Below are 26,977 nucleotides of genomic sequence, written 5' to 3'. Positions count from 1 at the left end.
AGATGTCCCTACCCATGGCAGGGGGGTTGGACTAGATGACCTTTAAAGGTCCCTCCCAGCCCAAACCATTCTATGATTCGATGATTCTGTGATTATGGAGACTTGTGTTGCACTATGAGCACCTAGGCAGGGATACTGCAATCTAGACCTAGATTGAACTTTACTATTCCAGAGATTTAATATTACAGCATACTTAATATAGACTAATTGTTTTGAAAAGAAAGAGTTTATCTGGGCCTGAATATAGCTAAAGTAACATCATTTTGTGTATATAACTTCCATTTTACTTAAATGAGCAGGTATGCCGGCTTTCTTTCTTACACCTCTCTAGAAATACAGAGAGATATGAGTTCAGTCGGACACCTTGTTACTGTGCATTGGATACTGCGTGCCAGCAGGGGTGAGTTTTACAACATAAAATGAAGGTACAAGTTAGACCATGACAAACAAGAGAAGGTGCTGCAGATGCAGAATCTCTTGGGGATATCAGTAAAAAGTAAACAGAAACCAGTTTTGGATTCCTCCATGGTAAGGATATCTAAATACTGTCAACTGGGGGTTAGTAGTATTAGGAAGTGGAAGCAAACCCCAGTAAAAAGAGCACAAGCAGGGTGGGGACTAAAGAATCGTCAATCAAATTACAGGAAACCCTCCTTGTCTTGTGAGTGGAAGCCTGGCCAATGACCATGTGATGATCCTATATATCACGTGCATTGTTCCAGTACTCTGTTTCATTTAATGTGACATTAAAACAATGTATTCCATATGATTTGAGTGGTCTGGGGTCTTCCTATTCTTGCCTGACTAGAGAAAACTGCCAGTGTAAAAGTTTTTCTTGAAATCTGAAATTATTTCTGACCTTTTAACTGTTATTACAAATACTTCTTTTTTTTCAGTATAAAGCAAAAAAAATGTTATTGCCACAATAATCCTACTGCAGGATCATACACTTCACTGGTTTTGTTCTTGGAGCTCATTTGGCTCTGGGAAGGGCTGCTGCCTGGCAAACAACTAGTTGTCTCCGCTTTTTTTTTAACTGGTTGGGCAAAGTGCTGACATCTATCATCTCCTTCACCAGCAGGAGAGATTCCAGTTTGGCCAGCAGCGATTCCAGTCTGGCCAGCAGAGATGAGCAAAGTGACTGGAAGGAAGACAGGAGGCAATAACACATGTGGAGGAGCAGGAGTCAGATCCTTAGTATGCCAGGGACAAGGCTGGTGGGACTAGGGAGCTCCCTGTGGAGCCTTCTGCTTCCCACATACTCACACATGACAGTGATGAGGAGAACAATGTGTTTTGATAGTGCCTAACTTATATTTTTACTTAGTAGGTTCTGCACAGCAGTTCTTTCACAAACCTAGCGCGTGCAAATTAAAGTGCCAGCACTGATTGGATTTGCATGTGTGTCTCACTGCAAGTGAGTCATATTTTTGTGACTCACTTGCACTGATGACCTTCCAAAAGCCTCTTATCCTTCTGAGCTGCCCTGTGCTTCCTCCCTCTGCAGAGCTGTCACACACGAGCTGGGTTTTTCAGGATGCCACATGACTCACTGATGGCTCGCTTGCAGATCAAGAAGAGTTTTTTCCACCAGGGCAGAGCTGGCTGAAATCCAGTAAGTTTGCTTCCTCTTCTTTATGGAGTCTTACAGACCCTGGATGACTTGGAGGTGTCGCAGACTGACAATACTTTCTACCATTAAACAGGGAGAGTAAAAGGCTTCTGGAGGGAGCTGAGTCTTAAGAGAAGGTTAGGCTGGCTCTACAGCCTGAGCTGCAGGCTATGCAAGCCTGCCCGAGGCTACTGAACCAAGTGGTGTAAAGGTATATACATACATATACATATACACTTCTGGGGGACACAACCCGTCTTTGTAAGAAACCCTTTACATTAAGCCTACCTATTTGCAAACCAATTTCTATACACCTCCTGTTAAAATCCAAACTGAGGGAAGCCCCATTTCAGATAATACTGTCTTATCTGGGAGAAGCTAGTGGGAGATTTATTTTTGAATGCTCCCATTCCATTACATGCAGTGAATAAAACATGTTTAACCCCACAATGAACACCTACAGCTGTTCCAGCTCTGAGCCCTAGGTCTAATCAGCCCTGCTCCTGCATGCACGGGCTGTTTCTCAGTGGGTGAGGTCTGTTCCAGCCCTTGAATTAAAGAGGTCATCAGCCAGCACACACCAAGTAATTGGCCTCGAGACAGACCCACATACAGCTGAGAGTGGCGGCAGCTCGGAGCACGTCCTTGCCCAAGTGCTTTGGATATGTGCTGCTGGCCTGCTAATTGTGAGTCATGGAAACCTGTTTTCCTCAACCTGTAACCTCTTCTTTAAGCTTGTTCCTTATCACTTTTCTACTGATGCTGGTGCACCATTAAATGGGATTGCTGATTCAGTTACCAGTTTTTTTCCTGAAAAACTTGGCTGAGGTTTCAAATACTGCTTTCAAATGTGTGGCTGGACACACAGTATATAAATATATCAGTTTTTCTCTCGAGAGACCAATGTTCGCATTTGGAATGGGCCCTACGTAAAGGCATTAAGTCAGTTCAGCCTAATCCACCCTTAGTGGTATTCACGCATACCACAGCACAGGCTGCTGACAGATGCCTTGTGGGGGGCAGCCCCGAGAGCCACCATGTGAAAGGACGGGTGCACCAGAAGGGCTGAGTGTGGAAACAGGCACCATGCCTACTCCTACCAGCTTTCAGTCTTCCTTTCTGAACGGTGGTAAACGACTTTAGCCCCTAAGGAACTGAAACCCACAAAACTTTATAACCCTGCCTCTCACCATGGTTATTGCATATGCACCTGTTAAGCTGCAAAACAACAGTAAAGTACTGCACTTCTGCTCATCAGACATGTGCCCAACCAGCTGACTGACCAGCGTCTTTGTGGAAATCAGAGGTTGCTGTATCCTGCCGTTTCTTGTAATGCGGAAAGGAAAAGTCCGTGCCGATCTGGGTCACAGCAGCCCTCTGGGCAGCTCCCTCACTGGCAGCAAGCGCAGGGTGAATGCCGCAGACCCGACAGAGCACCCGCGGGTTAGGAGCCGTCTACACTGAGTCTTGTTTTATTCCCCAGCTGCTTTGAATTTTCTATTGACAGAGCTGGGCTGGTCTTCAGTAACTGGTGAAAATGAGATAAAGATTTCTACACAAACTGAAATTTATATGAAGATTTCAGAGGGATGCTAATGGCAGACCAGTTGGCCACGTGTATTTCACATGTTGGTGCTGCAGAAGGAGAAACAATGGGTTGCTGTGCTGATGAAATCTGCAATTAAATCCATCTTCTCAGCACACTAGAATGTGTATCTTGGGAGTATAAAAAGGCTGTACAAGAACCACTCCTTATAATGGCAAAGAAATGCTGTGACTGAAAAGAATTAATGATGTCAAACCAAACCACTGGCCTGCAACACTTTAAATGGCATCTTATACGGGCCAGGTTGGCTCACAGTCACACATACTGGGGTATGCAATTTAAAGCAAATGGACCCTGCTTTAGACTCTGCTTCTCCTATAAGTATCCCGCCACCAGCAAGCCCAGTGCTGGGACTTGACCCAGGCTTTTGTGGAACAGGTGGCAACCTTGTGGCTCTGTGTTGGCCATTCCTGGGAGTGGGGATCAGAGCTTGGCTGTTGGGGCTGTGTTCATGGTCCCGGCTGCTGCTCCATTGCCCCTGCGGGAAGGTAGCAGACACCGGGGCGATGTGCTGCAGGTCAGGGTTTCCTCTGCCAGCAGGTACCCCCTGGGCCGAGACACGAAAGTCCTCAGGGTGAGCACAGAAATTAATTCTGCATCACCCTTTCGATCTGCTGAGGACACCAGGACATGCAGAGTAGTCTCATCTCCAGGCTTGACACCTTGTACATGCAGGTTATAGGCATATTATGGAGATCAGGGTTAATATTCAGTTTGCTGAAGACCAGCCTGTCTCACTGAACTGGAAGACTTTTCGGCTGCCCCACTGGCAACTACCTCTTCCTACCTCCTCTCCAGAAAAAGAAAGGACAAAAAAGAAGAGAAGAGGCCGTACTCTGCAGCTGCAGAGTGCTCAGGGCAGCCTGGGGGGAAGGTTTATTCTGGTTGGGCCTGGGGGGCTTTGCCCACGGTGGGGAGGGGGAGGCTGAAGCCTCAACCGTTCTGCTTCAGCAGCTGGGGCTGGCCAGAGGAAACTGAGGCCCCGTTCCCCAAACCAGCTGGGGAGGAGGGCACGATTCGAAAGCCACTGTGTTGCCTATATGCCATCTGTGTACATGTATATAAATAAATTGGTGCTGCTGGATGTCCTTCCTCAGCCAGATAGGAAACACCTATGTTTCATGGTATGTAACTCTGGTTCAGTTTCTAGACAAACACAGTAAATGATTCTATGGTTCTAAATGGAATAACACATTTTGGTCTACTCTGAAAAAGATTCTGTGTGAAACCGCCTGAAATATCCATTAGCTGCTTTGGATCCAAGTAAATCCGAAGGACTAAAAAGACAAGTGCTTGTGTGTGGTTAGCTGGCTCGCTTTCTTACTACCCTCTCTTGGCCCCCTTCCCTTTTCACAATCCCATGACTGCAAAGCACAAAACCACCATCTAATACTGCTATATCTTGATTTCTGCTCAATAGTGTTTTCCTTCGCATGTAGCTTCACCCAAAACAAAAGTGTCATGATGCCAAAAGTTTCTGAGGAATTATGTGATTCTGTTTCATATTTCCCACCAGCTGAATGCCGCTTTCCTACTGAATGTAGTTTTTCCTAGGTTACAATGTTTTGGTTTCTCTCCCTATTTCTAGTCGAAGAGGGAGAGGGAGCTCAGGCATATTTTTATGCACAGTACCTTTTCAGTTTCAGTATATAAACGTGGTACCATCTGTTAAGTCTATCAGTGATAAAGTGTGATGCATCTGATAGTGTCCAGCTTTCTTTTCATGGAGCAGATTCCATAAATCTGCATAGCAGCTCTTCTGGAAACACAAGAAATTCAAATGAAAATGCTAACTGGAATTTAGCATGTGTTTCTGTGTGAGTCATATTTTTTTGTGACTCATTTGCACGATAATATGTTGCTAGAATGAGCATTATATGAACCACATATACTCTTGGAAAAAATATGTTAGTCACTTTAAAACAAAATGAGTCTTTTGCACTAGTAATTTCTTAGGTTCCTTTTTTATGTAGTAAGTATTTTTGTCATTTTAGTTGCATTTTTTTTTAGAAGCTTGAGAATTCCTTGCCATACTTAGTCAATGAAATACCAGACCCACCTGGGGTAAAAATGAGCTAATGCTTGCATCTGAGAAATTTAAAGAGTACATCCCTTGTGGCACCTGCCAGATACATTCTGACAGATAAATCATACATATTTCTTAAAGGTGCAAACAAAATCCACTGTACAGCTGTGAACATATAAAGCCAGAAGGCTAAATTATATTGCTACATCACAGAAGAAAAGTGAATATCACTTTCAACAGCACCTTAAAATACCTTATTGTTTTTTTTTCAATTTTGAAATAGCTTCAATAATCTAATCTACCTCTTTTGTCACAAGAAATTTCCCTGTTCATGTTGTCAAATGTGTTGTCCGGAAGCAACATCCCTGGTGTCACTGTGGCTCTTTGGGACTTCTCTAATCTAACGTGTAATTGCTCTGCAGAGAAAGAGCAAGAACTATTCTGAAATAAAACCCAGTATCAGAAATACAAGAATGGCAGCACTGCACTGTGAGAAACTTGCAGAAGGGTGCAAGAAGAGGGCAAACATACCAGCATACTTTCCAAGAGGTCCAAGCCTCAGGGGACCAGTTGAGCCATAGCTGGTTGTTTTTTATATATTGATTTGTCTGATTTTATTCTGAGCTCCTTTTGGATGCCGTGCACAGCAGGTGGGGGCTGGCCTCGCTGGACCATGAACCTGGGTGCAGGGGGTTTACATGAGCCCTTTCTGGCTGCACTGGGCAATGCTACGCATCCCCTTCATCTGGTACCTGGCACCTCCAGGCCTCTCAGCCGTGACGTTTGCATAACAGCAAATAAATCACCACTCCCTGTGCCCTTTTGCTGCCTGGTGTGACAGTCCTCTACATTGTCCCTCCCAGGAGGGATTGTTTGGATCTATTTACCTGCTCTACAACATCCTTTTTGAGATAGGGCACCAGAAGTGAATGCATGCTTCCAGAGGCAGTAGGCATCAAAACTGGCAAAGAAATCTTTAGATTTCTGGTTTTTCTATTCCTTTCTTAATATTCTTAGCATTTGATTTGCTTGTTCGACCAGAACTGAGCAGTAAGCTAGTATTTTCACAGGTCTATCTGTTACAGCTACAAGATCCCTTTTTCAGGTGGTCATGCTTAGTTCAGAGTCCACTGCAGTGTCTGTGAAACAAGATTGTGCTTCCTCAGTGCCCACCACTTAGAATTTATCACCACTGATTTTCTCAGCCATTTCATTGCTCAGTCACTCAGTGCCATGAGATCCTTCTGCAAAGTTTTCTTAGCTGATTGTTTTCCCTATTTTGAATGACACTGCAAAAAAATGTTGTTAGATTTCCTTCCCAGATCTTTTATGAATGTATGGAACAGCATGGGTCTCACTGTTGTAAAGACTGGTAATTTATCCTTATTCTTTATTTCCTAGCTACAGTCTGTAAGATGACCTTTTCTCTTGTTCCTACACATCTTAGGGTGTTTTTTAAAGCCTTTGACGAGAGACTCTGCCAAACACCTTTTGAAAAACCAAGAAGTCTGTATCAACAGGCTCTTCCTTGTCCACTGGATGACGCCCTCCTTCCAAGAATTTGTGTCATGAGCTCCCCCTACAAGCATTGTGCTTCCCCATTGTGACCTATATGTTCATGTGTTTGTCTATGAGATTTTCTGCTTTTTTTCCATAATGTCTATCACTTTGCTTTGTACAGCTGTTAGGCCGCCTGGTCTGTATTTCCCTAGATCTATTTGAAAGCCAGGCCTCCCAGCAAGGGACATTCCACCCATGACCAGAAGTAAACTTTATACACAGTAATGCACTTACCTTAAAAGCCAAAATGATACTTATGAAAAGGAGGATAATCACAACCAGACATGTAGGGTTCACAGACATAATCTCTTCCTTGTAGGGGAAATTGGCGGGCTGCATAAGCAAAAATAAGTAAAACACTGTAAGTTAATCTCACAAGTCATTTCAGAGACAGTCAATTAGTGCACTCTATAATTAACAGCTTCCAAAAATTGCTGTGATCTACTAAATCGGGAGCTCTCCGCACCAATAACCAGTTTCGGTAAGTTGGGCTGGAACAGGCATTGCAAAGACTCAGCTGCCAAACGTTCACTGGAGGGCTGAGGGGTTTGCGTTTTGCTTTTTATGTGGTGTGGGCTGTCTTTTCCTCTGCGCACATGGATTGTGTATCTCACACAAACTAGCAAAAGACATCTCTCCGGGAGCTTTGCAGCAGGAAATCTGCCATCTTAGGCAATGGCAGGCAAGTCCTGTACTTACTAACTAATCATTATCGTATACTGGCACTGGCTGCCAATGGTCAGTGGCAGCTCCTTCCAGAAAGTCAAAGCAGGAAAAGTTGGAAAGCACAGTCCTTTCACCTAAATATTTGATCAAAAGACATTGGGTCTACTCTGCTCCATCTTATTTTGGCTAAATTTGGACTACTTCTCCAGGAGCACTTGTTAGTGCTGCTGTCTGAGTGCATGCCCTATGGAGGCATGGGTCCTACAGGGGGCAATGTCATGATTTCAAATCCGAATGTGCTCCAGGTCCTTCTGTTATCTCATACATGAAATGGAGGTGACAAAATTAATCTTCCTACTTAGTGCAGGCTCTAGTGATTTACAATTGTGAAACAATTTAGAATCACCGGCTGAAAAATCCTCTGAAAATATTTTACTGTATTTGTTATTGCTTCAAGAAAACACACCCTTTAAAATGAATGTTCCAAATCATTTTGAAATATTGCAAGGCACAAGTTCCTGTTTCAGTTAGAATAAACCATTGTTCTCAGACAGAGCTGTTCTCCACAAAAGATAGCACCACTGCAACAGTAGCTCATTATAACTGAATGCATTAGCTCCTTCCACACACAACCCCCTTTGTCCTTACAGGTCTAATTACTTATCCAGGCCAGCTCTGCATTTTTGTCAGGACAATTAACTAGACCGAGCTATAACTGTATTATGGGCGATGATGGTGTAAATCCAGAGTAACCCCTTAATACCTCTTATACCAGAACTCAGCCCACTACATCAGGAAGTTCTCCTTTTTTTGGGCAGCTGCTAGTGAGAATAGCTCTTTATTTAGCACTTCCATGAACTGTTCAGAGTGGTTAACATCAACAGCAGCTGTAACCGTTTGCAGATAAATGTTACGTAACTACATTTTCTGCTTCTTGACAGCAATGTTTCTGTTCCTGTACTGAATTTCATGGCTGAAGTTTTTATCACGTTATCTTCTTTGTTGAGGTACAGCTTTTGCAGGAAACTAGCTTGCTATAATTCAATAAGTTGCTGCCTTTTTTTTTTTTTTTTTTCCACAGAAGGTTATTGCTAAGTATAGTGGATGCGGTCACCCAGAGACCAAGAAAGCAAGAGTATATGCCAAGAAAAGATGCACTGAAAAATAAACACGAACCTTATATGCAGAAAATTTAAGTATTAATGCCACAGCCTGCCCGCCTGCTTGCAGGAGGGAGGCCGTGCACATGGTTAGAAAGTCCAGTCAGTTAAGGACAGTTACAGTAAAACTGCCCCAAAACAATTTTTTTAACACTGACCTACCATTAAAAAACTAGTCAAACTAGTTTGTGAACGTAATAAAAAACTCCTAGTGAGGTCTTGGTCCTCCTACGCTCTGGGTTTTGGGGAGCAGCCACTGGTCAAAGACTGGATGACTGCATGCTGGGGTCTTGGCCATAACCTAATGGCCTGTTTCCCGCTGTCAACTCAACTGGTATTTGCACGGGGGCAAGATCAGGAAATTGACCCGATTTGAATCAGGAAAATGGCAGGAAAATGACCAAGAAAGGTCCCACTACCTTGAAGAGCAGGAACATCTGCTGGAGCCGTGAGCCCTGGCCAAGTCTGGGAGCAGCATGTGCTGCAGAGCAGCGCTGGGCCCTCCCTTACATCAGTGTTTTGGGTGAAAGGACAGTAATTCAGCACTGAAAGCAGCAAGCCGGGAGAGCATGTGAGGAGCAGATGCTGTGGTTTGTCCCCTCTGTGCTCAGCTTGCTGAGTCTCTGTCCTCAAAAGATGTGAGGTGCAAGCAAACCCCAGCGAGGCGGTGGGTGCGGCACCCATGCGGTGGTCATCCCACCCACAGACGTCTGGGGGATCTTGGTGCACGGCATGAAAACCAAAGCTGGCCCCTCCTGGGGCTTCCCAGCCTGCTGTGTGGGAGTAAAAGCTTTTGGGGCTGCGATGAATAGCCCAGGGGCCCCGGGTCAGTGTGGAAGAAACGCCCTTTGTTTGCTAATCGGGCTGGTGGCACTTGCTGACCAGAAGACATTTAACGCTGGCTTGCCCAGGCTGGCCTACGAGCCACCTAATCTGGACTCATAACTACAAGCCTCTTCAGTGCAGTAGGAAAAGCAATTTATAAAACCTGCGGCTTTGGGCAAAGAAGCAGGAAAGATGATGGGAAGCATCTCGGCTAGCTCCAGGCTTGCCTGGTGCAGGCACCATCATGGAGCTGGTGCCATCAGGAGGCCCTTGGGATCCTCCCACAGCAGCAGCCACTCCCAAAGCTCATTCACTCCCACAGAAAACAGGTACCAACAGCGGTTCAGATTAATCAAAGACCCATTGCCCTCCACCGACTGCAGTGATGAGCTTAAACACCGATGTGGGTGTATGAGGTGAGAAGAGAAATTCTGCTCCTGTGCTGGGGGTTTGCTCTCCTGTGGGGAGACCAGTAGTTGAAATCCTGCTGCTGGGAAGGGCCCGGGCGCCAGGCTCAGTGCTGCAACTTCTGGGAAAAGCTCAGTGTCAAATGGTGCAAACCTGTGCAAGGTTTGATGAAGCTGAGACTGAAATACGGCTGGGTGGGAAAAATCAAGCCCGTCACTGGAAATACAGGAGTGATTTTGCAGCAGGACATGATGAAATTTTCTATACAAACAAGAGGTAGTTGTAGTGGTGTGGCACCAGCATGCTAAAGTCATAATTAAAGTGTCATTTATAACCTTGTCATGGACATGGAGAGGGCTGCATGCATAATAATATACCTGGTAAACTTTAAATTTTAAAAAAATTACTGTTTATACATAGCAAAGCTCTACTAGACACTTAAAAAGAATCTAAAACTTGCATGGAAAGTATATTTCTACTGCGTCAACATTGTACAAATGCTCAAGAAGAATAAAATGTCCAAGGCTGAAGCCCTTTCTCATCCCCTCAGCCTGCTTCCATAACCTTTCATGTTTTCCTTCTCCTTGGACCACAAAAAAAATCCTCTTTAAAAGATGGTGTGGATTCTCATTCAACAGTTACAATCCTCCGAGTATCACAATCTTACAAAATAGAAAAAAAATAGTAATGTGCCTGTAGAATTTTTAAAGCTCTGCTATGAAGTTAGTAGTACTTCTTCTTTGGAATTATAAAATGGCATTAAAAATGTCAGAAAGGACATTTTTTAAGCTTTAGTTTATAGGAAAAATTTCTTTAGGTTTAATCTCTTTTACGTTCTCTAGACATTTCCCCTAGGATTAAAAAGCATGACTGATACCACCTGAATTGTTAAGACAGCAGCATTGCAGGTAGTCCCATAGTAAAGCTATTTAATATACTTTGCAATTTTCTTTAGATGAAGTCTAATAGTCCTGTACTTTACTAAAAAACAAGTTTGCATAACTCAGTTGCAGACTAGCCTGTTCTGCACCTCTGCTTCAATTCATTTCGTATACTGTTACCAGATGACAGAAGATGAAGTGTTTAATTTGAAGGCTTTAGAAAGCCCATATATCAAAGATTTAGTGGGGCTAAAGAAAATCACAGAATCACAGAATCGTATAGGTTGGAAAAGACCTTTAAGATTATCGAGTCCAACCGTAAACCTAACACTGCCAAGACCACCACTAAACCATGTCCCTAAGCACCTCATCCAAACGTCCTTTAAATACCTCCAGGGATGGCGACTCAACCACTTCCCTGGGCAGCCTGTTCCAATGCTTGATAACCCTTTCAGTGAAGAAAAATTTCCTAATATCCAGTCTAAACCTCCCCTGGCGCAACTTGAGGCCATTTCCTCTTGTCCTATCACTTGTTACTCGGGAGAAGAGACCGACCCCCACCTCTCTACAACCTCCTTTCAGGTAGTTGTAGAGAGCGATGAGGTCTCCCCTCAGCCTCCTTTTCTCCAGGCTAAACAGTCCCAGCTCCCTCAGCCGCTCCTCATAAGACTTCTGCTCCAGACCCTTCACCAGCTTCGTTGCCCTTCTCTGGACACGCTCCAGCACCTCAATGTCTCTCTTGTAGTGGGGGGCCCAAAACTGAACACAGGATTCGAGGTGCGGCCTCACCAGTGCTGAGTACAGGGGCACAATCACTTCCCTAGTCCTGCTGGCCACGCTACTTTTGATACAAGCCAGGATGCCATTGGCTTTCTTGGCCACCTGGGCACACTGCTGGCTCATATTCAGGCGGCTGTCAACCAACACCCCCAGGTCCTTCTCCGCCAGGCAGCTTTCCAGCCACTCTTCCCCAAGCCTGGAGCGTTGCATGGGGTTGCTGTGGCCCAAGTGCAGGACCTTGCACTTGAAATAAAAGTGTTTTAGGTCAAACTGCTTTAGACCACTACTGCTCCAAGAACCAAAATTATTTTTATTTTACACATGCTGCATTTACTGTATGTGAAGGTAGTGACAGTGATAATGACCAAGATGTCCAACATAACCCTTAGAAAGTTTTATCACATGTGATCGCCATACAACATTTCAAATGCTAGATTTGTAACATCTACTTATTTTACATGAGCCTTCATGCTGAGATGCTCTTGCAATTTATGGGAATTAAGTGCCACACCTCTGTGCAACTGGGTATTAAAAGGCAACAAAAAGTTTCCAAAGACGCTTGCACCTCTGAAAGAAGCAGCCAATATAGGCTGACAGTACCAAACACCCTGTGAACACAATGTTCTGTATATTACAATTGCAACATTTTCAGCTAGGGCTCTGCCTACTCTATGAATAGGTACTCATTTATCATCTTGCTAAAAGCACATGGAGGGGTTCACAGTAGCTTGCAACTCACCACTGATAGACTGAAATCTGGCAGACGTGCACCAAAGTAAATAGATAACATAATTCCGGATACTAGTGTAGGGAAGTAGAAATGGTTAAAAACATGGGGTTTTGACCTTAGAGCAAGAAAAAAATGTTCTTCTGAGACTGTTAAATATATTCTATTACCTAATGCATACCTTCTTCCAGATATTCAGTAATGGATTTGAAGAACTATTGGGATTCTTCATTTCCCTTATGGAGCTGTGCTCCCTAAAATATCATTCCCCAAATTCAAAGCAGGTTTAGAGGAACAAAAGCTGTAAGAATGCCAGGAAGAAACACAATCCCCTCCCTTGCTTTCTGCCTATCTTGGCAGACGTCTGCAAAGGGGGTGAGGGCAAGATGACTCTAGGGCTTATTTATAAATCACCAGGAGGGATCACACCCAACTGGCATGACTCAGGTCTCACCTACAGGGACAAGGGTATTAACTGCAGTCTTGTTCTAAACGTGGGGTTTGAGATAACAAACCTATCTGCTATGTGTATTATTAAAAGGTAGGGAAACAAGTCCGTGGGTACAAGCCTGTTTAACAATATTTGGGCGCTAGCACTGCATTGATGGTGTTATTGCTAAAAATTTGAAAAGCTTGTTTTTAGTTTCCTTTCACTGTGTGTCTGAGTATCTGATACCAGTGGATGTGATCTTCACCTCTCCCTGTCACTTTTGCCCACTCAGAGAGACCGTATTATTTGCTCTGAACCAAATGTGACATCCTTTTGCCAACTGATGTGGCCCTTCCAGGTAAGGGTCCAAGGGATTCCTGCTGAGCCACTTGTGCTTGGGACCACAGCTAAGACACAGGAGGCATAAACAGCTTCAAAGCTGATGCAGAACAGCTTCAAAACAGCTTCAAAACTTCGTTGAACAGGTGACATTAACTGTACAAAATTCACCACGGCTCTTGGTAGTTTTTGCCAATCACTAATCTCCACTGTGAATGATAAAATAGAAATGACTCCTTGTTTCTAAATGAACTTAACTGGGACTAGCTTTTAGCTACTCTATCATTATGCCTCTCATCTAATTTAAACAGCCTTTAAATACCTTATTATTCTGCTTATGAAAACTCTAACAGCATGACCTCTTGGTCTCCTTTCTTGGTAAACGAAGCAGGACAAGCTGATTGTCTCTCATCATACTACAACGTATCCAGCTTTTATATAGTTTTTGGAGGAAGTTTTCTGCATGTTCTCTGACTTTTAAGCATTGTTCTTTACAACCAGACACCGTAAGTAGACAGATGAAACCTATGTCACCAACTGAGAAGGGAAGTCTCCTCCCTATTACTATTCATTGCTGTTTTTTTCTGTCCACAAATCCCATGAGCAGTTTTTGCAAACAGCAGAAAAACCTGGAGACTCTTGTTTTGGCACTTAGTTCCCTAGACTGCTTACAGGGTCACTGCATCCCAGGTACAGTTGCCATGCTGTATGCTCATCTGTATTCCTCATGATTTTAACATTTCTTTGCATTTAGCAATGTAGCACACATTAATGACTGAACTCAGGTTCTCAGTCAGTCCAGCTCTGATTAATGGCTCCATCCTTAGTGTTATTTACTTCTTCATTAATCTCTGTGTCAGCCACAGGTTTTATTAGAATTGATTTTGCAGCGAAAAGGCACAAGTACTGATTCTGGGAAACGCAGAGATGTGCACACTTTGGGCAACGCAGGGACAGGGTCCTTCAGAGGATGACACAGAACAGCTGGATTAGGCTCCTGCTCTCAACCTCCTGCTAGAGGACTCGATCCGTCTAGACCGTGAGCCTGGGGAAGCTCTCCCAAGGCTGACGTTAGCCTTTGTGAATGGCCTCCGGGTATCAAGGTTATTAATGGAAGTCAGGAAGAGCATGAGACCTACTGCCGATTCCTGGAGACCTTCCTCTACCTGAAATAGAAACCCATTGGCAGATGGTCGGCTTGACCACGACCCTTTGCAGTCTGCCAGCTAACCTCTCCTAATCCATTTGATACATCCTTTATCGATCTAGTGCTTTATTGTTGCTCTGAGCATCATGCTACGAAGTCAAACATCTTACAAAAGTCTATTATGCCCCTGCCCATATTTATTGACAATGCCACTAATCTTGTCAGTGAAAGAAAATGAGTTTGCCTGCAGGACTGATTGTTCGTAAAACCGTGCTGGCAGTCATTAATCATATTCCTCTCTTCCAATCCTTTACCAATTGACTCTCATCTCAGCACTTCTGTTATTATTCTGCTTGGTGGCAATGTCAGGCTAATCAGCCTATAATTATCCTGGAAATCCCCCTTGCCCTTTTGAGCACTGACAGTTTAGCACTCCTGAAGTCTTGCGGCATTTCATTACTAGTCCAGAAAATGATTTACAACAGCAAGACGAAGATGTGTGCAACCAGAGGTTTTAACGCTCCAGAGCAGCGACGCGGCTCATGAAGTGCTCTGCTGCACTGTTCCCAATACCTTCCAAAGCCTGCTCCTTGTATTTCTGCTACGGAAGGGCCTATTATTTTTTTATCTGCAGAAATGACAGTGATGTTTTAGCAGACATTTTGAGAGAATGAGCTGCTTTTTGCCCAGCTCCAGATGTGGCACCAGGTTTTCAGCAGAAGAGCAGGGGGCTTCTCAGTGCGCAGCTCCCAGCCTGCTCATGTCCTCCTCACGTTCTCGTACAGTGACCAAGACAGAGTAAAACCTGGTTACAACTCATGCTCTGGGAAGCAGAGGGAGGTCCTGCAGCCACACAGATGCTTGTGCTGCCACAAGAGCGGGGCTGGCACCGATGCAGAAGCTGGGGACTGCAGGTGAAGGATGGACAGGAGGGCTCCCGCCAGCGGCAGTGCCAGCTTCAAGCACTTGCCAAGCTATGTCCGTAATTTGCTCTTTTCCACTCGTATCTCTGAGAACTTTTTGAATTACTCCTCTGCTTCTCTTCCAGTGTAGCATCAGCCATGAATGCAGGCGGGTGTTAAATAAGGCGCAGGATAACAGGCCCCTGATGCATCCCAGCTCCCGCTGGCTTGACACATTGCCTCTTCCCGCAGATTTGTGTGGCTACTTATCTGCCTGCTGTTTCTCATTACCTGTTATTTATACTGCCCTAGCTAGTTTTCCATCCACATAACAAAGTTCACAGGCAAGCTAATCTGTATTCAGGTTCTCAAGGCAGATTTTCAGAGACAGACGCAGCATTAGCTTCTCCCAGAGCTCTGCAGCTCCACCTGAACCCTGCCGGACATGGCACATGGTCCTGTGATGAGACAGAGGCTGCTGGGCTCTTGTCTTTACTTTAGGTGGTTGCAATCATATCTTGTAAGCTTATGCAATACTGCCTATGGATGTTTGGCCAAAGTAGACCACAGCAAGAAGGGAGCCTCTAATTGTCCCTAAGACAGAATCCAAAAATATTTTCTAGCGAAAACAAACCTACATTGAGTCAAACTCCTGCCTAATGAAATCTGTGTTAAAGGCACCAAATAAATTAAAAGGAGAAACAAAACATCCTTGAAATAGCACCAAAAATAAGCCACTGGATATGAACACAATAACTCCGAATCCAAAAGCAATTACTTATTATCTATGTCTTGCAATATGAGTCTCATTCTAAATGAAGTGGCGCTGAGATCTTCCACAACATTGCAAAACTCCAGAGCTCTGCACAAATATTGTAATAAGTTAGTAATAGAACCTTGCAAGGATGTTGAACACAGGCTAGCAAGGACTGAGAGGACTGAGAGGACTTTTCAAGGACTGCATAGGAAGTCAACAGGAACCTGTTGGCTAGAAATATAGGACAAACAGTGCATCTTGCACAGTTTTTTCCCCAAAGCTCCCAAAGGCTTGTGAACATTGAGTGATTTACCAGCTGCCGGAGGTAGTCCTGAATTGTGCTGGGATAGACGAGTACACTGATGGCAACCAACGTGTTGAGAGCAAAGTCAAAGATCTGGTAACAGAAGAAAGGGATGATCCAGGCCGCATGTTGCTAAAAAGGAAATAAAATAAAAAGTCATCAGCCACAAGCTAAAATAGAAGGATATATGTCTTTCTGCACTAAAATCTAAGGGATGTTTGACAGAATGCATTACATTTCATGAAGCCATAAGAGAAAAGAACTTGTTAAATCAGCTAAAAGAAATACAACATTCAGCCAAAAGAGTTGGCCAAGCCAGCTTGGCTGCTGAACTGCAGTAATATGTGTGGTGTAAGTCCCACAACTCATTATACTAGGACATTTAGAAACCACAAGACAGTTTTTCCCCCTAATTAACAGGATTAATATTGGGACAAACCACAGGCTTGGGAGGTGAATGGAAAAAAATTTCTTTAACTTTCATAGGTACAAGATAAACGCAACGGGGCAGTCCTCCTGCCTGCAGCATGGGGCCCTGGGATACCACTGATCTAAGCAATTTGTTCTGCTGCCTCTTTGACTGTTTGGGTTTTTTTTTCTCTCCATGTTCAGCTATACAACTAAACAAGAAATTGTTAGAAAGCAATTTTTTTAATTTTGTTTTTAGAGTTGTGTAGTTCACTTGATTCATGTCTTTACCAAATATAATTAATTACCTTATATGCGCCATATGTAGCCATTGCACAGATCAGAATCATAAGAAGAGAAATTGCTGTGGCAATGCACATATCTGGAAGAGAAACACATCAAAATGATTGCAGATAAATTCAGAGCTTGGTTCGGTTATTTTGCCATCTGCCTCGTGCAGAGCATCTCAAAGGCCAGGGTGGGAAGGGGGGTGGAGATGGGGGCAGGTGCATAATTCAGCCATTGCTGGAGGAAACATTTGGCTCTTGTGGGAAACCTCCTAAATACGAGGACAAACAGTGATTACACTGCACAAGCCTCTGCAGCCTCTATGTGGTGATGGAGGCACCTCCCAGCTGTGGAGATGCCACGACGGGTTTAATTTTTCTGAGGATTTTCAAAAATCAGGAGCAGACTTGGCTAGAAAACTATTTTGCCAGTGATGATGACATCTGTAGTCAGAAAGTGTCTGCTTTTCCGCACTACAGATTGTTTTTGCACTAATAGCTTCTGTATACCATTGTTCACATATCTCTAAAAACTTTGGAAAAGGAGAAATGAATTTTTAAAAGCAAAAGTGCCAAGTAGAGGCATCTTAGAGCAGAAATAACATCTTGGAAATTTTCATTTCAACCAAGAATACTACAGAGATATACAGTTTATTAATGAAGATGTATAACTGTCAGGAAAGGTCAAGTAGTAAAGGAAGGAATATATTCTTTAAGGTTTTGATTGGAGTAATTACAGGACTCTATCTTTTTCTTCTATTGCCGCTCAGATTTCAATTAACTTTTCATTAGATTTAAGAAGTTCCTAAGCCACGAACAGCTGGAAGAGGAAAATCCTGGGGGAAAGAATTACATATGTTTGGCGTTCTCCTATACACCTCCCCTGATATCATTACAGCCCATAGTCAGGATACCAGAAGTGTTATTTCTGAGCCCGACCTTATAGCCAGTTTGGGAGTGCAACTGAACATTGCAACTACTTTTCCGAGGCTAAGCCAGTGCCCAAAGAGGAGAGAGGATGTGAGGTATATAGGACATGACTTTAGAGAACCCAGCTCTGTGGGTATGTGTGAGATATCTGCTGTTCACATTGCTGTCACCAGGTGCATTTAAACTACCTGCCTTGATGAGACATTTGGTGGACTTGAGACACACAAATACGTGACGGTGTTCGGGCTGTTCACCACCCATCACTGCCTCACTTTGGAGGCATTCGAAGTGTGAAGGTGCCTCCATTTGATCACAGAGTTGCCACAACATCTAGCTCCAGCACATGACGAGGAGCCTCCCGCAGCAAGGGACGGTCCCTCCACCTCCCTGGCTGCATCAAAATGAGGTTCTGGGTAGGTGCCCTGGAGCCTGCATCAAAGTCTCTGAAAGGTCCTGATCTGGTAGCTGTGGACAGGTCGCACCTACTGCCACCAGGCAGCAGTGCAGGTTCACCGGGGTCGTGGCTGAAAAGGAAGGATAGACACTAAGTCTTGTCTGTCATTTTTTTCCAGCCTACCAGTACGATCATCCATGTAGAAGACAAAGGACCCAGTCCTTGACCCTCCTCCACCTGAAGGAACACAAACCTGCACTAGTGCAGAGCTCCTGCCGGCACTAATCCAGATTTCTGCTGGCCCTTGAAGCAGAGAGGAACCTGAGACTTGTGAAGCTGGCAGAAAAATGAGCAAGAAGAGACTGTTGCTGGCTGGTGAGGGCATCTCCAGAGACTGCTTATGGACGCAGGGCTACAGGCTCCTTGGGTACCGTGCCTGCCAATGGCAGGATTAAGGCTTTAGGAACCCAGGTCTCCCCTTTCCCAGGACACTGCCTGTGTCCTGGGTTTCAGGACTCTTGCTCTCTCACTCTTGCCCCCAAATTTTGTCGTTGTGATTGCATAAGGACTCAAATGCAACAGAGTAAGCCCTGTTGCAGGCTTCTTCCTCATTTAATGGATGGGGCCCCTTTCCCGGGCACTTGGAGGAGCAAAATTAAACCACTGTAGTCTGATGAGGGCCTGGAGTCCAGATGTCGTTTACTCACAGTGCAAATGCTTGAATCTTTGTCTTATTGTCAAAATAAGCAGGTCTCACCCAGGAGAGGCACCAGCACTCAGCGCTGAGGTTAGCTGCACCCCTGCGCTCACTGCCTCCTAGCCAGTGGCTTTAGGCAGCTCTGCTTGCGGGCTCTTGGAAATGCCATCTGGAGGCAGCTGGGCTCCCTGCTTGTAATTCAGGAGGGGATGACATCTCAGTGCATCCCAAATTGCTCTTCATCCCCAATTGCTCTTCAGAGGCACCTCCTTTACCTCTTTGTGCAGAGAATCTGGACATCCAGTGTAGGCATCTGAGCTGCATTGCCATGACCAGTCTCCAGGTGTTTAGGAGCTGTAAGGCTGTGCTGTGCCTGTTAGAGCTGATGTGAATTCTGCCCTCAAGAGGAAGAAGCACCCACAAAACAAACCCATACTGATACAAGGTACTGCAGCATCTTCAGACACTCTTATTTGTGTGGCACTTTGCTCTGGCTGCCCACATACATCCTGTGAAATCAAAATTATTTTGAATAGACCAGGTACAATTGAGGTAACGAAAGAAAAGAAGTGGAAATGGCTGCCTGTAGCCACTAACCTCAGTTGAACCTCTTATAAAAGAGGATCTTGGATCAATATTTTTATTTTAACCATCAGTTTGAAGGCACTGCTCATGTATTTATTCTGTCTGTTCTTAATCCCAGTCACCTACTCCCTGTATCCAAGGGGAAGCTGCTGTCATTGTCATTTGCAGCAGATGCAGCAGTCAGAGGCCTCGCTTTGCTCGTGATCATGGCAGCACTGGTTCAGAGCCAGAGCCTAGCAAACTGCGATGAACTTGACATTGAAGCTCTGGTCTGACACACTCATGCTCCCTGTCTCTGGTGTCTCTCTAGCTGTGTTGGTTGGCTCAAGTCCTAGTTGGCTCAGGCTGGTTCTTTCTCATTTAAGGCTTCATTGAGTTTTTTGAGCTGTGTCGGCTTCAATTAATGAGAATGAAACTAGATATGTAGCACATTAAATGAGAAGCTAACAGGGGTGTGTGAATTTTTTTCCAGCCACGCTGTACTTTCCATGGCATTCATGGCTAGAAGGGTGGTACTTGGACCGCTGCAGTGGTTATACAGCCTATTGTCCTAGACAGATTTTGAGTTTTCAGCTTGGTTTTAAAGAAACCAGTTGGTTTTTTTTCCTCTTATACCTTGCAGTGAGATCCTACCTTCCTGCCACATTGGGGAGAAGATGCTGCTGGGGCTGAGCAGAGCTCCTGCCATGGGGTGCTTGCATGCATGGCAAGCTCTGCAGCTGGAGCTCCCTCGAACCCATCTCACAAGCATTTCTTTGCCTTCCCCTCTCCTCTTGCAGAGGAGGCTGGTGGTGGGTGCTGCAGGGACAGGGAGAAGCAGCCATTGAGGCCAGTCCCTGAGCCAGGACCTGCGTGGAGTGATGGAGACCTCAAATCCTCCAGCTCATCACCTGCCCTAGTCCTGGAGTTAATTGCTGGCTCATAGCTCTGACAGCAGGGGCCAGAAAGCTACAATCCTCAGGCAGACTGCAGCCTACAATCCTCAGGCAGTTTTGCCCACCCTCCTAGCCTTATTTATCCAGCAGCCTGGCTTCCTTACTGCCAGCTAAGGATTACTGCTTTGCTCTCTCCTCGAAGCTGCTTGTGTGAGCTCGGTGTCGCTGCTGTGAACTGCCGTGCAGCCTCCTGGGTCGCAGCACGTGCGGAGGTGGCATTTTCTCTCCAGCAAAGGAAGGAGGCCAATGAGAAGGAAAGAGCTTTCTGTACCTTTGAGCCCAGCTCATTTATTCCAGAGGATAAGGCTAGAGGGGAAGATGCAGCCCTGAATATGCTACATTGGGGCAGGGATCTAGTTTTTTTCCCCTCCCTGTGACATGGGGCTCATGCGACACGGGTGGTGTTGATGGATTCGGGCAGGAAGGGTATGTGCTCTACCCTTTACCCCCCACAGAAGTCCAAGCCTGCTATCTGTAGGTTTTCTTATAAAAATATTTCTATTTGAATTAGTCTTTTTATGCCCCAGATGCATGTCACGTTCTGCAGAGAGACCATCTCATTACTCTGCCCCGAGACCTCTGCTTGTCTTGTCTGCCAGTCCCAGGGCAGGGACACAGGCTGATTTTGGCCCGAGTTGCTGACACCGGTGTCAAAGTTCCCATCAATTTCTACAGGGCATACATAGGATTTCAGTTCTAGCTGTCATACGACTTATGAAGTATCATCGCACACATCTGTGACACTCTGAAGGCAGTAAATAAAACCAAGCAACGCTCACTGCTTGTTTGGGCTGTTGACATGTCAGGATCATGGTCTGTGTATCTGGAGTAGCTGAGCAGGAGGCTCAGGTGAAACCCTCTGCGAAGTCAAAATGATTTATAGGGCTTTTCCATCTCCTGCCCAGACATTATTAGTCTTTTAACAGCAGCAGTATTACATTGGGCAGCTCACACGTTTCTAATTTTTCCTAGTCCAGCTTCTAGTTCATAAACTCCCTCAGGCCCTAAGGAAATAATAAAAAGAAAGATGAGACTAAATGGGCTCAGTTGAATATCCAGCACAGGAGGAAGCCCAGTGTTTTCCCCGGCTCCCAGATGTACGTCTCAGAGAGCCAGCCAAACCACACACACTGGTGTCTTCCAGTACATCCATCTGCCGCATGGCAAGTCTTGGCAGATTATTTCCCCCCTTGTTTCCTTTTCTAGACTAGAAGGGAAAAGCTAAAACCTACAGCTTTTTCTAAGTGCTCAGGTAAATCCTTCCTCTGCTTAATTGAACAGGCATTTTGGAGCCTCTGGTAATGCCCTGGGAACCATGCTAAATCTTGAAATCAAGGCTGAGCAGCCATTCGCAGAAGAACTGATGCTGCACTGGCATTTTCAAGCATTTTGCCCCAGACTGGTTCTGGCTCTACACGTGGAAGGAACTTTTCCCACTGCTGGAACAGAAAATTGAAAATTCTCCATAAACCAGGCCTGAGCACAGCCAGAAATAAATATGAATATAAATATTGGGGGAATCCTGGTTCTTGGAAGTCAAGGGAAATTGGTCATTAACTTCAGGTTAGCCATGATCCCACTACTATGACTTGGCTGGTAAGTTTATTTCCAGTTGGTATTTTCAGATGTTTTATGACAGAGCCTATTTGAGGAGGGAGGGAAAGGGAAAATTTTTACATGCAAAATCTGTGTCTGCATTCTCTTTTGGTTTGCTATTGATAGGAACATCAAAAAGTAGTAATGAGAATAACGGCTACTAGTATTTTCATCATTATTATTTGTCAACACAAGTACATCTAGATAACCGCTTTGGGACACTCATTAGCATAAAAATTGATGTATCCTCCTGTATTTGGTATTCATGGTTTCACATGTAAGAATTTCAACACATGTAGCTAACCTGGGAAACATTTCTTCAAAAAAGACAAATAGAAGTAGGACAAGAGAAGAGCATGTGGAAGTTTGTCTGATGTTTTATCTCATAAGAAAACATTTCCTCAGATTTGAACAAATACAGTCACACTTAAAGAAAAAAAGAAAAAAAAATTATCTCCTGTCAGCTATTTCCAGTAACTATAAAAGCCAGTAGCTTGATTCAGCTGCCTTTACTCAGTAAGGTATTAAACCAGAGGGAGTCAAAGAATAAAAGGAGACATTAATTCAGATGTTCATTTGTAATTTAACTGCCTGTGAAATGTTCCCTTTACCGAATGGAAATGAGGTCGCTTGGCCCACAAGCCATCCTTTTACAGTCTTGCAGGGTTCACTTCAGAAGCCTTGATAAAAAAATATAGAAAATACAATTTTCAAGTGTAGATGGAAATCCCCAATGTACTTGATCTGACAGCTATTGCATTACAAAACAGAATTACTATTTTAAAGCCTTGGGCACTGGCAGGACTCTGATGTCGGCTATATAAAACCACACTGACAGACAGTCATTACCAAGGTTAATCTCTGAGAATTAGGACAAGGCAGTCAGTTTTAATATGTCAGAAGCAGCTAGGAGCCCATCTGTATCTACTATGGGCCTTACTTTCTTAAATCCAGTTATATAAAAAGATTTTTAGTTGGAAGTTGTAGGTGGCCTTTCAATGAAGACACAATAAAGTAGCAATTGTCCCTTATTATTAATTAAATGTAGGCCCTCAAGGCGTATCTGCACTAAAGAACTTGTGGAAATAAGCATCCCTTAACTGATACCCAGCAGCTCTGACACACCATGGGTGCAATTATTTTTCTCACGTGTGGAGCTACTCCTTTTCCTACTGATATTTTTACTGACTTCAGTCAGAATGAGGAAAGAACTTTGAGCCTTTTGCTGTGGATGGGTGCGATTCTGAGCAGCAAGACACCAGTGTAGCTAGTAGGAGACCTTGTTTCAGATTACTGTGAGAAATGTTGAACCTAACAACCTTGTGAGCAGAAATGAAAACACACAGACATTTTTATCAAAATCGCATTAAGGGAAAACTTTTCTAGATATGAATTAAAAGGTTAAAGCAAATCAACAAACAAAACATCACCAAATAATTTGAAACAGTCATGGAAGAAAGAAGCATTTGCAAAGGACAGGAGGTTTTTGCAGGAGATATAAATAGCCTGGCTCATCCTTCCCTGAAACTGTATTGAAGATTGTCTGTGATGTCCTTTGGTGAGAGAAGGAAGCAGCCCTGTGTTATCACTAATACGCCCATGACTATACCGTTAGTATTTATACTTGCATCTATCACAACAGGTTTGTGCAAGTCATGCCATGTGCACCTGGGGGGTGTGTAAATATGTACAACATGAATGAACACATTCAGCCAGTTACGTAAATAGCAGTATGGGCATGTGCAGGCACTACTGGACATGGTGCTGGGAGATGCAGAGATTCCGTATCTCCCTGTGTCTTGCAAAATCCCCCTGGGGCTTTCAGCATCGTGCTCAGGGATAACAGCTCCATGTCAATGGTTGGCTGTACCCCTGCCAAGCCAGGACACAGCAGAGCAGATGGATTACTAATAGGTAACAGATAAGGTTACTACTAGGTAACCAATTTGAACTGTGCCATGAATACACCTTTCACAATAAAAATGCATCTGTAAGATAACAGGGTGAAAAAATAATTAAAGGACAGTAATTACTGAAATGATAGGACAGTTACGTAAATGCTGGAGCAATGAGTGCTAGTATTTAGGCAGTTTGTACTTACTGGCATCATCCATAAATTCAAATTCACCCCCTAATTCAGCGCTGGTTAGGTGGTACTGGTCAGGATCGGTCAGGGCGCTCAGCAGAATCAGCAATACCACCGAATTGATAATCTATAGAGGGAAAAAAGGGAAAAGGGTCAGACTGTGAAAGTAATCAGTGGAAAAGCTCTGCGTAGGATACACCTGCCACACTCCATGCCAGCTATGGAGTTTTCCGACTGTAAAACTGTAGTATTTAACTAACACTGCAATTAGTTTCTCTGGGTTTGTGTAAACAGGACCTATTTCTTCCCCACATGGTGGCAGGAAAATGAAACAAAACGTGGATTACCCCTTTACGTTCTGACTCTCTCCCACACCATCAGACAAGTTACCACTGCTCTTTCAGATTATAAAACATATTAGCACATCCATTTCAGTTTGTTCTGTTGCAAAAACTAAAATCAATTAAAAACAACCATTTTGAGATTATTACAAATGAGCGCTGTAGTCAAGGATTATTAGCATGGCAGAGCTGGAACTGGGGACAGGTCCTGTGAAATTGCTAGATGATCAAAGAGGAGCTGATTTGCTGAAAGAGGCTGAATTTTAAGAGGCCGTGAGTGATGAGCTGATTGACATGACCTGCTAAATCAGGAGGCTTTGGGGGGACAGGAGTAGGTGGCAACGTGAGCCCAGTGTCTGATGCACACGTTCCCGTGTCATATGGCACAGAGAGACATTCATATACACTGAGGCCTTGGCTATGAAATGCAATAAGTGATTTAAATGCAAGAATATAGTACCAAGTGATTCAGTAGAAGCGGATTGTCAAGTATCAGCTATAAGAGGAACACAGAGGTAGCCAAGAGCTATATTTTAAAACAAATCTGAACACAATGCTCATATCACTTTGAAGTGAAGAGGGCTAATTGCAGAAAAGAAGATTGCTCAGCACGAAATAACGCAGCCTGGCTAAAAGATTATTCTACAGAACTAGGAAGATAACTGATGAACAGGAAAATGGAGAGAAGAAAGCTGATAATAGCACTCTATTATCAGCTGGGAAAGATGGATTTTTATTGCTTTGGTTCTCACTTCAAAGTCATCCTAATCTGATCACAGGTTACTAACAGCAACAAAAAGGTGTAGAAACACGGGCTGTAATAAGACCTGAGCAGGCTAGAGAATTTCTTGGGTAAGATAAATACTTTTTGATAGGCAAATTCCATCAAGTTTAGCTGATACTAGATCTGTTAGCAATGACCTTTGAAAAATTGTTGAGAATAGATCAACTTCACAAGACAGAGAAAGAGCAAGCACAGTTTATACCTTTACAAAGCAGAAAGGCATATAAAGAATTTCTGGCTAGATTGTGAGACTTGAGAATAAAATAAACCCAAGAATAGATAATCAAGCATTCTCCCCAGTAGCACTTCAAATTTGTATGGTCATAACCAACAATCGCCACGGGCTTGTCAAGGACAAACCATAATGAATTCATCTCATTTTCCTTCTCTGACAAGCTAAGAGGCCTTGTGGACAGGGAAAAAGCAGTAGATATCATCTCTTTGCATCTTAGCAAGCCTTTTGACATTATGAGGTTCTCATAAATGAGCTAGAAAAACCTGGTTTGATTGAAAGTGCAGGAAGGCAAGTATACAACCAGCTGAATAGTTGTAATGAAATAATAGTTGTCAAGGACTCGCAGCCAGTGCAGAAGTTATATTGATTAAGGTTCTCCAGTATTGTTGAAATATTTGGTATTTCAAGTCACTTGTGACTTGTATCTTTTTTTAATTTGCAGACAGTGCCAAGCTGTAAGCACTTTAGGAGATAAGCTTAAGAGATTTTGACCAGCTATGGCAGAATTCAGACAATAGAGCACAATACAATACCAACAAGAGCAGAGCATCACATTTGTGACAAACTGCAGAAGAGCAAGAGGAGCAATACCTGAGTAGGTAACGGTTCCTCAGAAAGGAGTCTGGGTGTGACAGTGAATAAACTGAACGTGACTCAGTGCCATCCATGAGCTCATCTTTGCGGCTGCATGGTGGTGGGCAGTACTGCAGAAACCTGGGTGTTAGACACACAAGTCATCCTCCCACTCGCCCTCCACAGGGCTTCTGCAGAAAGGGCCCAGTTCAAAGTCCTTCTAAAATGTACCAAGAAAAACCCTGGGGTGGATCCTGCAACAGAACAGAGAGTGATCAGACATCTAGAAAATGTGACTGACAGGGAAAAAAAATGGATTGTTTAGTGAGGAGAAGGCGGAGGGAGATGCTCTCAGTCTCTTAGACACAGAAAGGTGAGGAAAAGAAGGAGGCAATAGACTTTCCTCAAAATTCACCACGAGATGAGGAAAGTAACAGATTTAAATCACAGCAAAAGGAAATTTAGGTTAGGCAGCTTGCTGAACAATAAGAACAATCAGAGAGCAGAAGAGATTGTCTGGAGGGGGTTAGAGATTTTCATTACCGCATTTTTTCATAGAACAGTTAAATAGCTTTGTGTTGGGAATGCTGTAGCCATAGGAAGTCTTGGCTTGGCTTTGAAGACAGATCAGATGAGCGTCAAGATTCAAAGTTATATTCTACAAATCCTACTAATTTTTAACATTATGTATAACTTTATATTGCAATCTAGTTCTTGCTTTATACTCTTTTGTGGAAAGCTAGAGGACATATGCCAGTAATAAATACGTTACTTAAGAAGAGTACTTAAAATAACCAAGTAATCAGAAACTATAAATGTATATGGTGTTGCTATTTTAAAGGCATGCAAGTTTAATCTTTTGTACAGATATAGTCAGGAAGATTCATAAAATACTGACCTAGCATTCTACTTTCTCCATATGGATATGTCCAGATTCTGATTACGTGTTTGTCAGCATTGCCTTTAAGTCTCTGTATAAGACACAGATTGTGTTTG

General features: G+C 43.8%; 1 protein-coding gene across 1 annotated transcript in view; it reads right to left on the bottom strand.

Moving 5' to 3' along the window:
- LAPTM4B (lysosomal protein transmembrane 4 beta) overlaps window positions 1-26,977 on the bottom strand; it is a 64,839-nt gene that overhangs the window by 23,962 nt on the left and 13,900 nt on the right. Inside the window, exons 2-5 of the mRNA XM_075495751.1 lie at window positions 24,064-24,175; window positions 16,847-16,920; window positions 16,140-16,262; window positions 7,039-7,137 (exon numbers count right to left, since the gene is read on the bottom strand). Of these exons, the coding sequence (XP_075351866.1) occupies window positions 7,039-7,137; window positions 16,140-16,262; window positions 16,847-16,920; window positions 24,064-24,175 (408 nt within the window). The remainder of the gene's footprint in view (window positions 1-7,038; window positions 7,138-16,139; window positions 16,263-16,846; window positions 16,921-24,063; window positions 24,176-26,977) is intronic.

Source organism: Mycteria americana, chromosome 2 (genome assembly GCF_035582795.1).
Source record: "Mycteria americana isolate JAX WOST 10 ecotype Jacksonville Zoo and Gardens chromosome 2, USCA_MyAme_1.0, whole genome shotgun sequence".
NCBI classification, from domain to species: domain Eukaryota; kingdom Metazoa; phylum Chordata; class Aves; order Ciconiiformes; family Ciconiidae; genus Mycteria; species Mycteria americana.
Note: the sequence above shows the minus strand (reverse complement) of the source record. Positions and strands in the feature narration are given on the sequence as shown.